The 14,511-nt window shown below is 40.9% G+C and overlaps 1 protein-coding gene across 1 annotated transcript in view; it reads left to right on the top strand.

The window, feature by feature from the left end:
- The window catches only part of RTN4IP1 (reticulon 4 interacting protein 1), a 50,148-nt gene that overhangs the window by 2,375 nt on the left and 33,262 nt on the right, over nucleotides 1-14,511 (top strand). Inside the window, exons 2-4 of the mRNA XM_043889790.1 lie at nucleotides 3,049-3,200; nucleotides 6,896-6,964; nucleotides 8,016-8,140. Coding sequence (XP_043745725.1) covers nucleotides 3,049-3,200; nucleotides 6,896-6,964; nucleotides 8,016-8,140 — 346 coding nt within the window. The remainder of the gene's footprint in view (nucleotides 1-3,048; nucleotides 3,201-6,895; nucleotides 6,965-8,015; nucleotides 8,141-14,511) is intronic.

The raw sequence follows: 14,511 nt of genomic DNA on the forward strand, positions 1-14,511 counted from the left end.
AAAGCTTTTTGTCTTTGTTTAGATCTGTTAACACATTATTGACCAGGGGATTTTTGTAGAAATCAGTGCCTGTGACCAGCAATTTTATTAAAGATCTCTGGTCAGTAATGTTCGAGTGACAAAAGACGTATTAATACATCTCCAGTCAATAAGTTGTTAACTTTTCATTTCTTTGAATGCACATGCACAATTTATGTATTTGTGTTACATTGTACATTTTAATATCAGTAGAATGGCTGAATCTGGACTTTCTTGACTGCTATTTAATAACACATTTTACTTTTATATAGTATTCTTGAGGCATCATAGTTTTTTAATGACTTGACTGGGTAATATTATTTGTAGTTATCCTCTGTATTTCCTGCCCATAGATTCTTTTTTGAGAATGTATGATTATTGTTGCAGAACATACCTGAAATGGTAGCTTGGAGAAATAAAATTGTAAACGATAGGGACCGTTATTTCCCTCGACGAGAAAGCAAGGACATGTCTATTTTGAAACATGAGAGTCACCTATTTTTCTGGAGATGGCTACTGTTGTTGGATTTAAATCGTAAATCATATAAATGGGTAATGAAAAATGAGTAATCTTAAAATAGAAAAAAAAAATGCAGCCAAGAGCATCATACCATCAAAGTTTGGTTTCTTTAGATGAGATCAAAGCATTTGAAACTAATGGCAGATTTAGGATTTTCCAGGTCATTCCATCTCTGAACCAAACTGATCACCTCTAACAATGACACAGAACTGCTAAGGTTCCCCATTCACTGTCTCTAAGAATGTTCTCAGTTCCTAACTACCAGCTATTTCTGGATTTGGTACTAGTTTAGCTGGTACCAGTGAGCCAGGACTACTCAGTCGATATCCAAGTAACCGAGAAAACAGCCTTCTTTTGCAGGCTGTGAAGCTCAGAAAGGGACTGGAGTGTTGTTGTTTTTGTTTTTTGGGCAGCTTGAAAATTTGACTTGACTAAATTCCCACTTTTGTTGATCAAATCACATAGGAATTTCAGTGAATAATTGTTTTATTGTGTTTGAGAGGTGGAAAAGGAATGTAAGACAGGAAGACTAAGATGTGATTTTTGTGAGTATTACATGGGAAGTTATCTTCCCCCTGGTAGAAGGCACTCCTAACTAGCCAGCTGGCATATATCTAATATTGGCATGGTGGCCTTCAGCTTAGATTTTCTGGGACGTTCCCAACTTTAAAATGCTGTCTTCCATGTGTCTTGATTTTTTATTAGAAAAACAACTTCTGCACTCCCCTGTCAGCCTCTCTGCCTGTGTTCTCTACCTCTTGCTGTATGGATTAAATGTCATTGTTCCCATCTGAGGCCAGCCCTCCACCAAGGTTCTAGACCCCATGCCTGCTCACCCACTCAGGAGCATTGTTTCAGCAATTGTCTCCTGCATCTTCAGTGTGTTCCTTTCCACTGGATCACTTACATTGGCATAAAACTTGCTATTATTTCTCCACTCATAAATAGGACCGAAAAAAAAGGCTTAAAAGTCCTTCAGTGGGCTTCCCTGGTGGCTCAGGCGTGAAGAATTTGCCTGCAATGCAGGAGACCAGGGCTTGATCCCTAGGTTGGGAAGATCCCCTGGAGGAGGAAATGGCAACTCACTCCAGTATTCTTGCCTGGAGAATCCCATGGTCAGAGGAGTCTGGTGGAGTACAGTCTGTGGGATCACAAGAGTCGGACACAACGTAGCAACTAAACCACCACCACCCACCACCAAAAACCCTCCCTCTTACTTTGCCTTCTCCAGCCGCTGCCCCATTTTCCCACTCTCTATAGCAATCCTATCAGTATTTGGAAGAGCTGAATGTTCTCATGGTGTTCAGTTCCTCATTCCCATTCTCTCTGTCACCCCATGCCATAGCAGCTGCTCCATAAAAAGGTCACCAAAGACTTCGGTGCTGTTGGATCCAATATTTTGTTTTGGGGGGTAGTTTTTTTTTGTTTCTTAAAGGTCTGTTGGCAGCTCTTGACCTTGTTTGAAAACTTTCTTCCCTGGCAGCAGCATCTGACTTCTTTAAATGGCCCTCTTCACTTGACTTTCTGGATGCCTTTTCACTGGCCAAGCCTTCTTGGGCTCCTTTGCTGGTTTCTCCTCATCCTTAAGATCTGATGAGGATGAGTGGGAGAAAAGGGGAGACTTTCAGAATGATTAGTGATTCTGGAGCATGAATTGTGGTGCATGACCCTATAAAGATAAGCAAGGTGCTTATCTTGGAGTCCCTCATGTAGCAGAAATGTTCTCAGGAGGATGTCAAGCAGAAAAGATGACAGCAGACAGTTTTGTGTCTTAGGAAAACCATTTTATGTGTGGAAGATGTGTAATAAACTACTTTGGATTATTATATGTAGCCAGTTTATTTGGGAAAAAAATAGTGATCAGAGGAACATTTTCAGTTCTGTTTAGTTGATATTTATGTAAATATTCTTAAATAAGAAAGATATATAATAACACAATCCACCTGATTTAGCATATCAGAGTTGATGCAGCCAAGTGGTTCTTTTCCATTTGGGAATCTTACACTTAACCCAGAGGTGTTTTAGAAACATTTTTTGGGAGACAGGGACAATTACTCGCAGACCAGTGTCTTAGTATAAGGTACTATACCTTATTTATTTGCTTATTAACTTAAGACAACTTTAACATTTATCTACTTCATCAGCCTTGGCTTCAAACCATTTCGTGTTGAAAAAGTTCATGAATGAACAAATTAATAAGGAAACCATCTTCAAAGACCAGTTCTGAAGACTGTTTCAGAATTAGAATTTCAAAAAGTGATTATTTGTTTAATTAACTATACTCCAATATAAAATTTCTTAAAAAGTGATTATAACTTTCCTAGTAATTTTCTTTGAAAGGAACAACACTCATTGTTTTTATGCTTTCCTGTGTGATGGTAAAAAATTTATAAGATAGATTACTTTATAATCTACTTCTTGAGGATCTAGAATTGTACCTGGCCCATAACTGCAGCAGTTTTGAAACCATCCCATTCTTTTGGAAGAAAAAAGTAAATTGTATCTTCTAGGTGGTTATGGAGCCACAGCTTTAAATATGAAACGTGATCCTTTACATGTTAAAATCAAAGGAGAAGAATTTCCTCTGACTCTGGGTCGGGATGTGTCTGGTGTGGTGATGGAGTGTGGACTTGATGTCAGGTACTTCAAACCTGGAGATGAGGTGAGTTATCACATTCCACTGTTCCTTTTCAAAATTGGCTGGTTTCATTCTCCTGCTTTTGGAAGTATATTCCATATCACTGACCTTTTCTTCTTCTTTTCAATGAATATACTGAGCTTTGGCTGGAACCCTTTTCTTGGTTCAGTTCATGGTTCTGTTTTCTGGTTCTGTCACAATAGCTTGCTGTGCTTGACCATTGTAAAGCTAGTGCCTGAGAATTGCAAGACTTTACGATACGTGAGGGAAAGGAGGCTCAAGAGGGGGGGAATATATGCATACTTAGAGCTGATTCATGGTGTTGTGCAGTGGAAAGCAGCACAGCGTTGTAAAGCTTATAAAGCAATTACCCTCCAATTAAAAAAATTTTTTTAATAAAAAATATAGACAAGTGAAAAAAATGATTGGGACTTTTTAAGTCTTTAAATGACCATTTCTATCTTATGGGTTAGATGGTTTTAAAATAGCTAAAGGTTGATATAATCACCTGTCCCTTGTCACTTTGAACTTTTATACCAAGAAATTAAAGTCAGCTCATAACAATAGGGCTGTTCTAGTTGTTTTTTCATTAGGAAAAAAAAACCTAATTTAATCTCTGTAAAGTAAGTACAGTTAGGCCAGTCTACAGGTGAGAGTCAAGGTATAAAGAGGTCACACAGCAAATAAGTGATAGAAGCCAGGATTAAAGTTCCAGAGAATATGTTCTTGCTGGTGCTCTAAGTAGCGAGTAAATACAGCAGGATTTACTGCTGTCTACATCCAATGTCGACATTTTAGGAATCAGCGAACTAAAATGGACTGGAATGGGTGAATTTAACTAAGATGATCATTGTATCTACTACTGAAGGTAAGAATCCCTTAGAAGAAATGGAGTAGTCCTCATAGTCAACAAGAGAGTCCAAAATGCAGTACTTGGATGCAATCTCAAAAACAACAGAATGATCTCTGTTTCCAAGGCAAACCATTCAGTATCACAGTAATCCAAGTCTATGCTCCGACCAGTAATGCTGAAGAAGCTGAAGTTGAACAGTTCTATGAAGACCTACAAGAGCTTCTAGAGCTAACACCCCAAAAAGATGTCCTTTTCATTGTAGGGGACTGGAATGCGAAAGTAGGAAGTCAAGAAACACCTGGAGTAATAGGCAGATTTGGCCTTGGAGTACAGAATGAAGCAGGGCAAAGGCTAATAGAGTTTTGCCAAGAGAACGCACTGGTCATAGCAAACGCCCTCTTCCAACAACACAAGAGAAGACTCTACACATGGACATCACCAGATGGTCAATATCAAGATCAGATTGATTATATTCTTTGCAGCCAAAGATGGAGGAGCTCTATAGAGTCAACAAAAACAGGACCAGGAGCTGACTGTGGCTCAGATCATGAACTCCCTATTGCCAAATTCAGACTTAAGTTGAAGAAAGTAGGGAAAACCACCAGACCATTCAGGTATGACCTAAGTCAAATTCCATATGATTATACTGTGGAAGTGACAAATAGATTCAAGGGATTAGATCTGATAGAGTGCCTGATGAACTATGGATGGAGGTTCATGACATTGTACAGGAGACAGGGAGCAAGACCATTCCCAAGAAAAAAGAAATGCAAAAAAGCAAAATGGCTGTCTGAGGAGGCCTCACAAATAGCTGTGAAAAGAAGAGAAGCGAAATGCAAAGGAGAAAAGGAAAAACATACACATTTGAATGCAGAGTTCCAAAGAATAGCAGGGAGAGATAAGAAAGCCTTCCTCAGTGATCAATGCAAAGAAATACAGGAAAACAATTGAATGGGAATGACTAGAGATCTCTTCAAGAAAGTGAGAGATACCAAGGGAACATTTCATGCAAAGAAGGGCTCAATAAAGGACAGAATTGGTATGGACCTAACAGAAGCAGAAGATATTAAGGAGAGGTGGCAAGAATACATAGAAAAACTATAAAAGATCTTCATGACCCAGATAATCACGATGGTATGATCACTCACCTAGACCCAGACATCCTGGAAAGTGAAGTCAAGTGGGCCTTAGGAAGCATCACTACGCACAAAGCTAGTGGAGGTGATAGAATTCCAGTTGAGTTATTTCAAATCCTAAAAGATGATGCTGTGAAAGTGCTGCACTCATAAGCCAGCAAATTTGGAAAATTCAGCAGTGGCCACAGGACTGGAAAAGGTCAGTTTTCACTCCAATCCCAAAGAAAGGAAATGCCAAAAAATGCTCAAACTACCTCACAATTGCTCTCATCTCACACGCTAGTAAAGTAAGGCTCAAAATTCTCCAAGCCAGTCTTCAACAGTATGTGAACCCTGAACTTCCAGGTGTTCAAGCTGGTTTTAGAAAAGGCAGAGGAACCAGAGATCAAATTGCCAACATCCGTTGGATCATCGAAAAAGCAAGAGAGTTCCAGAGAGACATCTCTTTCTGCTTTATTGATTATGCCAAAGCCTTTGACTGTGTAGATTATAACAAACTGTGGAAAATTCTTCAAGTGATGGGAATACCAGACCACCTGACCTGCCTCTTGAGAAACCTGTGTGCAGGTCAGGAAGCAACAGTTAGAACTGGACATGGAACGATGGACTGGTTCCAAATAGGGAGAGGACTATGTCAAGGCTGTATGTTGTCACCCTGCTTATTTAACTTATATGCAGAGTACATCATGAGAAATGCTGGGCTGGATGAAGCACAAACTGGAATCAAGTTTGCCAGGAGAAATATCAAGATACACAGATGACACCACCCTGCTGGCAGAAAGTGAAGAAGAACTAAAGAGCCTCTTGATGAAAAGTGAAAAAGGAGAGTGAAAAAGTTGGCTTAAAGCTCAACATTCAGAAAACAAAGATCATAGCATCCTGTCCCATCACTTCATGGCAAATAGATGGGGAAACAGTGGGAGCAGTGGCTGACTTTATTTTGGGGGGCTCCAAAATCACTGCAGATTGTGATTGCAGCCATGAAATTAAAAGACGCTTCCTCCTTGGAAGAAAAGTTATGACCAACCTAGACAGCATATTAAAAAACAGAGACATTACTTTGCCAACAGAGGTCCATCTAGTCAAGGGTATGGTTTTTCCATAAATCATGTATGGATATGAGAGTTGGACTATAAAGAAAGCTAAGTGCCGAAGAATTGATGATTTTGAACTGTGGTGTTGGAGAAGACTCTTGTGAGTCCCTTGCACTGCAAAGAGATCCAACCCGTCCATCCTAAAGAAAATCAGTCCTGAGTATTTATTCAGTGGAAGGACTGACACTGAAGCTGAAACTCCAATACTTTGGCCAGCTGATGGGAAGAACTGACTCATTTGAAAAGACCCCGATTCTGGGAAAGATTGAAGGCAGGAGGAAAAGGGGATGACAGAGGATGAGATGATTGGATGGCATCACTGACTCAATGGAGATGAGTTTGAGTAAACTCTGGGAGTTGGTGATGGACAGGGAGGCCTGGCGTGCTGTGGTCCATGGGGTTGCAGAGAGTTGGATGTGACTGAACTGAACTGACCTGACCTCCAATGTGGTTTGACTTGGTAAATCCAGAATCATTCTAAATAATATATTGATATCATGTGAAAGTAACTTTTGTTTGGTGGGTTGTGGACTTGTGCTTTTTCTCACAGGGTGTGGGGTATGTGTTGGGGAACACTGTCATGCTTAGCTTTGTTCTAAAAAGATCTGTTTCTAACGAACAGTGTGTGTGTTTCAGGTCTGGGCTGCAGTTCCTCCCTGGAAACAAGGCACTCTGTCAGAATTTGTTGTTGTCAGTGGGAATGAGGTAACTCGCCAGTTCTGTGCTGAAGTGCTGTTGGAAAGTGGAAACAAAGACTGACCACTATCTCTGAGATAATTGGTGTTTTTTGTTTTTTTTTTTTAAATCAGGTTCAAGTTTTATGGCTAGTTTCAAAAGAACTGAGAGAATAGGAATTTTTAAAAATATTTAAAAATGTATTGGATGTCATTTAAATAGGCTGCCTGCCAGAGCAGTTATCTGTGTCTTGTGGAGCAGGGATTTGTGAGATCTAGAAACCCTACTGTGTTCTTTGGTTTTATCCTCAGTGTAAATTGTTGAAACCAAATATACCAAATGGAGCATACTGATTCATCATAAATGGAAGCATTGGAAGTATCAAGCTGTTTCAAATAACTTTCAAAACTGGAGTCTAATCAAATGCAGTCAGGAGGCCTGACAGTTTAATTAGAAAGAAAGGGGTTGATATTAAGGAAATTGGCTGCAGAAGGGAGAGCAGGAGAGGGAAAGGGGTATTCCTGAGATTAGAGAAGTCTGGAAAGATTGTGCTGTGTGTTCAGTTGTGTCCTGGTCTTTGTGACCCCATGTGCTATAACCCGCCAGGCTCCTCTGTCCAGGGCCTTTTCCAGGCATGAGTACTGGAGTGAGTTGCAGTTTTCCTTCTCCAGGGAATCTTCCCTACACAGCGATCTGACCTGCATCTCCTGTGTCTCCTGCAGGTGGATTATTTACCCATGGAGTGAGAGTAAAGGAAAGAGCTAACCACAAAAGCAAATTAGAATGTATTTATGAGGGCTCAAGGTGTATTTGGATTTGTTTCTGGCCGTAGTTAGGACTAATGGGATCGTTGAATGTGGTCTTTTTGTGAAGAATTATACAGCCGTATCCAATAATGTAACCTGTAAAACCTTACTGACCCTTCTGCTTGGCAGATTGAGTCGTTTGGAGAAATTCCTTAGGAATAATCCTAGAGCGGGTTTTATGATAATCACTGAACCTGGTAGACTGTTATGTGTACTTAATTGTGTTCATAGGTTCCAAGTCACTGCTTATTTTTGACTGTTGTGTTCAAATCTAGGTGTCTCACAAGCCCAGATCGCTCACTCATACTCAAGCCGCCTCCCTGCCGTACGTGGCTCTCACAGCGTGGTCTGCCATAAACAAGGTTGGTGGCCTGAACGACAAGAATTGCACAGGAAAACGGTGAGCGTCAGTGGTAGCACCTGAAACTCCCTTCTTTACTTTGGTGAAGTCTTTGCAGAGGATTTGTCAGAAGCATTAAAACTAGGATCACTTACACGAGCAGAATTGTGCGAACATTTCAAACAATTTTTAAAGAACTCTTCTGTCCATTTCTTTTTTAAGTCTCATTCTGTTGATTCTTAGCTCAATCAGTTGAGAATTTTAAAAAATATGTAGATGGATGTTAGGAGTCTAATCCTTCTAAAATGATGCAAAATTTTTGTATGTCAGTCTCTGGGAAGAAGATCCATAGCTTTCATCAGATTCCTAAGAAACATTAAGAATGACTGGCTTATGGTTTTTGAAGAATGATTTTGAGGTACCACTGTTTTTTTCCTAGGAGTTGCTCTTCCGCTTGCAGGTTTCTATGAAAAACAGATATAAAGTCCTTGAATACTCATGTTCTCTCAGGCTCCTTTTAGGCAGGTCTGGTGCTTCCAAAACTTGCAGATATGTTTGTTGGGTTTGCAAAAATACAGCGACGATGCTTTAGATGTTCTTGAGTTCATATTCAAGAACTTTCTAGCCCACTCAGGCACTTCTTTGTGAGTTTTATTTCAGGTGTTCAGTGAGGCAACACATAGAACATCAGTGGCACAGGTTGTAGCCCGAAGGCACACCGTACCTGGTGGTGCTGTTATTACCGGTATGACCGCTGTATCCTTGGTGTTTCACAAAGTTGGCAGCGTAGAGAAAACTGATGATTTTATTATTTGGTAGGAAAACTAGAACCATTCAGTGATTGTGGGGAAGGAGAGGGTTGTAGGTGGAATTTCGTTTCCTGATCACTAAAGGTTGTGCTGGAAAAAGAATTGAAGTTCTGTGTCATTCTATATTCCTGTTGTTATGAAACATGGCACTTTAAGTTTAGTGGAAGCTTAATAGCTGTTTTTCTGAAAGCAGCGTAAAGGCTATTCAGCTAGTGAGGTGCTATCCTTCATTGTAGAATTGAAGGCAAATATTTATTCAAAAGGTCAACCCTGTTTAAGCTTTTGGGGCTTATCATTCTTGAAGTTGCCATTTTGGCCCAACACTTTGTTTAAATTAGTTTGACCATGTAGGTCTTTCTAATGGTTTGTCTCTGTTAATAACTTTGGAAAAATCATAGGCAGCATTTTTAGACATGTATTATTATTGTAGGCTCTGCAGTGACATTGATTCTTTGCTTTGTTTTTCCTTAAAAAGCATTCAGATTTCTGTGCCCCCGTGACCACTCTGGGTAGAGAGCTCTCATTCCTTTGCTGGTTCGGGCTCTTTGGGCATCGCATTTTTTGTTTTTGTTTTTTAAGTATTCTGTAGAAAATGAGTTCTGTAGAAGCAGAGTTAGCTGTCTCTGCTTGTCCCAGTTGGTCATTTGCTTTATGGGTATTTTATTGTCTTTTGTTTAAGCAATAATGGCTTGGAACTGGGCACGTAGAGGCCTGGGTTCCTCTTTCTGCTGCTAACTAATCAGCTGCCCACATGCATGCATTTTATGGTCTCTGCTGTTTCCACCAAGGTACTGAGAGTAGACAGTGTCGGTTGTTGGGTGGGCTTTGAGAACTGGAAAGTTTTATACCTTATAAAATTGATTTAAGCGTTATGTTGAGTCTGTGCACACTGATGTAGCCGTGTGTGAACCACCCTGGAGCAAAACCCGCTGTAATGAGGCTCGCCGGCTCCCGCCACGGACTTGGGTCACATTCCTGCCTGTGCAGGGGCTCTGAATGCCTTTGCTGTGAGTGGCAGTGGGAACCTGGTCCTTGGTGCTCTGGGAAAGTTCAGTTTACTGAGATTACTGCACACGATAGTAATAATGCCCCCCTCTCTGACTACTTGCTTGTGAGAATCACGTGGGAGATGTGAGCGCCTTAAAATACTGTAAAAATACTTCTACATGAAGAGATTACTGTCGTAGTGGGGTTTTACTAATGTAAACCCAGAAGTTCCAGTGTCCAAAGTGACTTTTTTCAGTTTGACTATCCTTTGTGATTGGTGGAGCATATTATGGCTTCTCTAAGCAATAATTATTCCTTTACTGTTAGCTGTTGGCACTAAGGCAGTCTTTAGTTTGCACCAAAGAAAATCAGTATTTGTCGTCCAGCACCAACATTGTTTTTCTAACTAGCTGATTAAAAAAAACCCCTAAAACTAACAGTGACAAAAGCACCCACCTTGGAAGATTTTTACAGGCTTTCTTTGTAACATACAGCTTTTTGAAACTAAGACAAAGCTTTCTAAGGCCTCGATGGTGTTTTGCTTTTCCTTCTTTGTTCTGTCGTTATATTTTTGCCACAACTGAGCATCAGTGAACCAAGGGAATAACTTAATATTGATGTTATGTGTCATTTTTGCCCACACTTTGGTATCACTAGAGAAGTCACATGAAATGATTTCCTTGTTATCAGCCCGTCCATAGTTTCTTAATGACTTATTCAGTAGGAACCCATAGATAACTTAGAGTTCTCAAGATGAATAGAACTTTTTTTAAAAAGTGGTTACACCAGGTATTTTTGAGAAAGGGTTCTATCTGATGGTTATATTTATCAGTAGTGTCATGCTCTGCCTGAAATACATCTCTTGCTGGAAAGTTATACTTCACTCGGTTTGACAGAAGTATTAGAAAGTGTTAGAAATTGAACTATTCCTCCTCCGCAAAATAAATGTCACTTCTAAACTGTGTATACCTGACACTCGATGCAGTGGATTTAGGAATGCTCTTCCCTGTTTCTTTTTTGAGATTAGACTTTGAGACTGTAAAATTTTGTCATGGAAGTGTAAATTAGGTGTCTGATTAATTCTGTTCATAGAGTTAGACAGACTGAAACGTAAAACATTGGATTTCCCCACCATATGCCGATACCAGTAATCACATCCGCTTCCTTCTTTCTGCTGCCGTTACCTGCCTGTCCTTCACCCTCCTACCCACCTGCTTCTCCCTGCTATCCACCCCACCACCCCTGGGAACTTTTGGGTTTTCATTAGCACGCGACTGGCTTGTACGGGGGAGAACGGACAGGGGAAGGAGAAAGTGTACCTGCTTGAAGAACTCCTGGGGTTGGAGGAAGTGGAGAAGGAAGGCTGCAGCTCTGGCCTGGCCAGTGTGCGGCGATGGGTCAGGCGTCCACCTGGACCTGTTCTCCAGGGAGCTCTGCGGGCTCAGCTAAAGGAATCAGTAGAAAACTCTTACCTAACCATTGGTGGCTTACAGATAGTTCCCACCGACTCCCCCCCACCCCCTGCCACCTAGAAAACTCTCTTGTGATGCACTGGAACCTCAATTCCAGCCTGGCCAGGCAGCTGCAGGTGTCCTCATGGGTCACAGCTGACCGAGCTGTTAACCCAACAATACTTTTCCGTTCTTCCAGTTTGATCTCTGAAGTCTCCAGCACTGTAAACCACTTTCATTATGCTCACTTTTTCCATGGTTTCAGGGACATTAGACACCTTTAGTTTTCTTCTTGCCTCTAAAACCAGTTCTTGTCTTTTTTAAAGGCTTCCTTTTCTCTCCCCCAGCCCTTTAACCATTACTGTTTTCCAGTCGTCCCCTCCTCTGTCTCCCAGGGTTCTCTCATCTGCTCCCAGCTTCTTTTTCTGTCTCGGTGATTTGCAGATCCCTGTTTCTAACTCCAACCTCTACTCCATCCCATTCAGTTTGATGTTCCCTTTGTAGCCGAAACTCAACTTGTGCAAAACAAAACTTACTGACTACCACCCTGACTCTTCTTCTGTATGCCTACCATCCACAAGCCAAACTTGGTATTGTTCGCAAACCCTGCTCCTCTCCCGCTGCTGCTTCCTCCCTTATTGTCCATGTCATGTAAAATTTAGGATTGTTGTCCGAATTGGAAAGATGTCTTACAGCTTTCTTAATGAGCTGTAAAATTCCAGGGCATCTCACATTTTCTTGTGCACTGAATAAGGCCAAAATACATTTTGATTGACAATCTTCATTAACCGTTGTTGTTTAGTCACTAAGTCATGTCTGACTCTCTGTGACTCCACGGACTGCAGCACACTAGTCTTCCCGCTCCGTCACCGTCTCTTGGAGTTTGCTCAAACTTCTGTCCTTTGAGTCAGTGATACTATCCAATGATCTCATCCTCTGTCGCCTCCTTCTCCTTTTGCCCTCAATCTTTCCCAGCATCAGGGTCTTTTCTAATGAGTCATCTCTTCGCATCAGGTGGCCAAAGTATTGGAGCTTCAGCATCAGTCCTTCCAATGAACACCCAGGACTGATCTCTTTTAGGATGGACTTCTCCTTTCAGTCCTAGGGACTCTTCAAGAGTCTTCTCGAACACCACAGTTCAAAAGCATCAATTCTTTGGCGCTCAGCTTTCTTTATAATCCAACTCTCACATCCATAAATGACTACTGGAAAAACCATAGCCTTGATTAGACAGACCTTTGTTAGCAAAGTAATGTCTCTGCTTTTTAGTATGCTGTCTAGGTTGGTCATAACTTTTCTTCCAAGGAGGAAGCGTCTTTTAATTTTATGGCTGCAGTCACCATCTGCAGTGATTTTGGAGTCCCCAAAAATAAAGTCTGTCACTGTTTCCCCATCTATTTGCTATGAAGTGATGGGACTGGACACCATGATCTTAGTTTTCTGAATGTTGAGCTTTAAATCAACTGTTTTCACTCTCCTCTTTAACTTTCAGCAAGAGGCTCTTTAATTCTTCTTCACTTTCTGCCATCAGGGTGGTGTCATCTGTATATCTGAGGTTATTGATATTTCTCCCGGCAATCTTGATTCCAGCTTGTGCTTCATCTAGCCCGGAGTTTCTTATGATGTACTCTGCATATAAGTTAAATAAGCAGGGTGACAATATATAGCCTTGACGTACTCCTTTTCCTATTTGGAACCAGACTGTTGTTCCATGTCCAATTCTAACTGTTGCTTCCTGACCTGCATACAGGTTTCTCAAGAGGCAGGTCAGGTGGTCTGGTATTCCCATCTCTTTCAGAACTTTCCACAGTTTACTGTGATCCACACAATCAAAGGCTTTGGCATAGTCAATAAAGCAGAAATAGATGTTTTCCTGCAGCTCTCTCACTTTTCCGATGATCCAGCAGATGTTGGCAATTTGATCCTGGTTCCTCTGCTTTTTCTAGAACCAGCTTGAACATCTGGAAGCTCATGATTCACGTATTGCTGAAGCCTGCCTGGAGAATTTTGAGCATTACTTTACTAGGGTGTGAGATGAGTGCAACTGTATGGTAGTTTGAGCATTCTTTGGCATTTCCTTTCTTTGGGATTGGAATGAAAACCGACTTTTTTCAGTCCTGTGGCCACTGCTGAGTTTTTTAAATTTGCTGGCGTATTGAGTGCAGCACTTTCACAGCATCATCTTTTAGGATTTGAAACAGCTCATCTGGAATTCCATCACCTCCACTAGCTTTGTTCATAGTGACACTTCCTAAGGTCCACTTGACTTCACATTCCAGGATTTCTGGGTCTAGGTGAGTGATCACACCATCGTGATTATCTGGGTCGTGAAAATATTTTTTGTACAGTTCTTCTGTGTATTCTTGCCACCTCTTCTTAATATCTTCTGCTTCTGTCAGGTCCATACCATTTCTGTCCTTTACTGACAGAATGTGGTCCACTGGAGAAGGGAATGGCAAACCACTTCAGTATTCTTGCCTTGAGAACTCCATGAACAGTATGTTTCTCCTTCACTGCTCATATAATCCATTGCTAGGTACCATGACATTCAGTCTTACCATAATAAAATGCCATGATACCTTGTTGTGTTGGCGTAGTGGGAAGTAGGAATATTCTTGGAAGGCATTCTTAAACCAGAGCAGCCTGTAATAACTCAACTCAGAAATTACTATGCATCACGTCAGTATTTCCCATTGAACCCGAAGCAATTGTATTTTTTCAAATCAAATGTAGTGTCACCTGGCAAGAGAGGAAGTATTGATACAATGGAGGGGAAGGTAGGAGTGGAAAGAGACAGCAGTTTTAACTGATTGTGATTAGTAGGGGAAGAAAAATAATTTTCCCTTTACCCTTCTGAGTTCTCTACTGAGGCTTCTATAATAAAAGATTAACAAGAGAAAAACAAACAAATTCATTAACATGTGTGCCTTGTGTATACATGAGAGATGCCCACAGGAAGAATGAGTTTCTCAAGGAATTAGCTTAGAATTCAGGCTAAAATGCTGTCTTAAAGCCCAAGACAAAAGAGAAGTATACGGAAGGCCAGTTTGTGGAAAGTTTACCAGGAAAAGCAAGAATAGAATTCATTATGCAAGTTTAAATTGGTGACTTCTCCCTTGATTAAGGGTCTAAAGTTATCTCCAGGGATTAACCTTTATCAGTCCTGGTAAAGAGCAGAGGAAGC

Source organism: Cervus elaphus, chromosome 28, assembly GCF_910594005.1.
Source record: "Cervus elaphus chromosome 28, mCerEla1.1, whole genome shotgun sequence".
Classification (NCBI taxonomy): domain Eukaryota; kingdom Metazoa; phylum Chordata; class Mammalia; order Artiodactyla; family Cervidae; genus Cervus; species Cervus elaphus.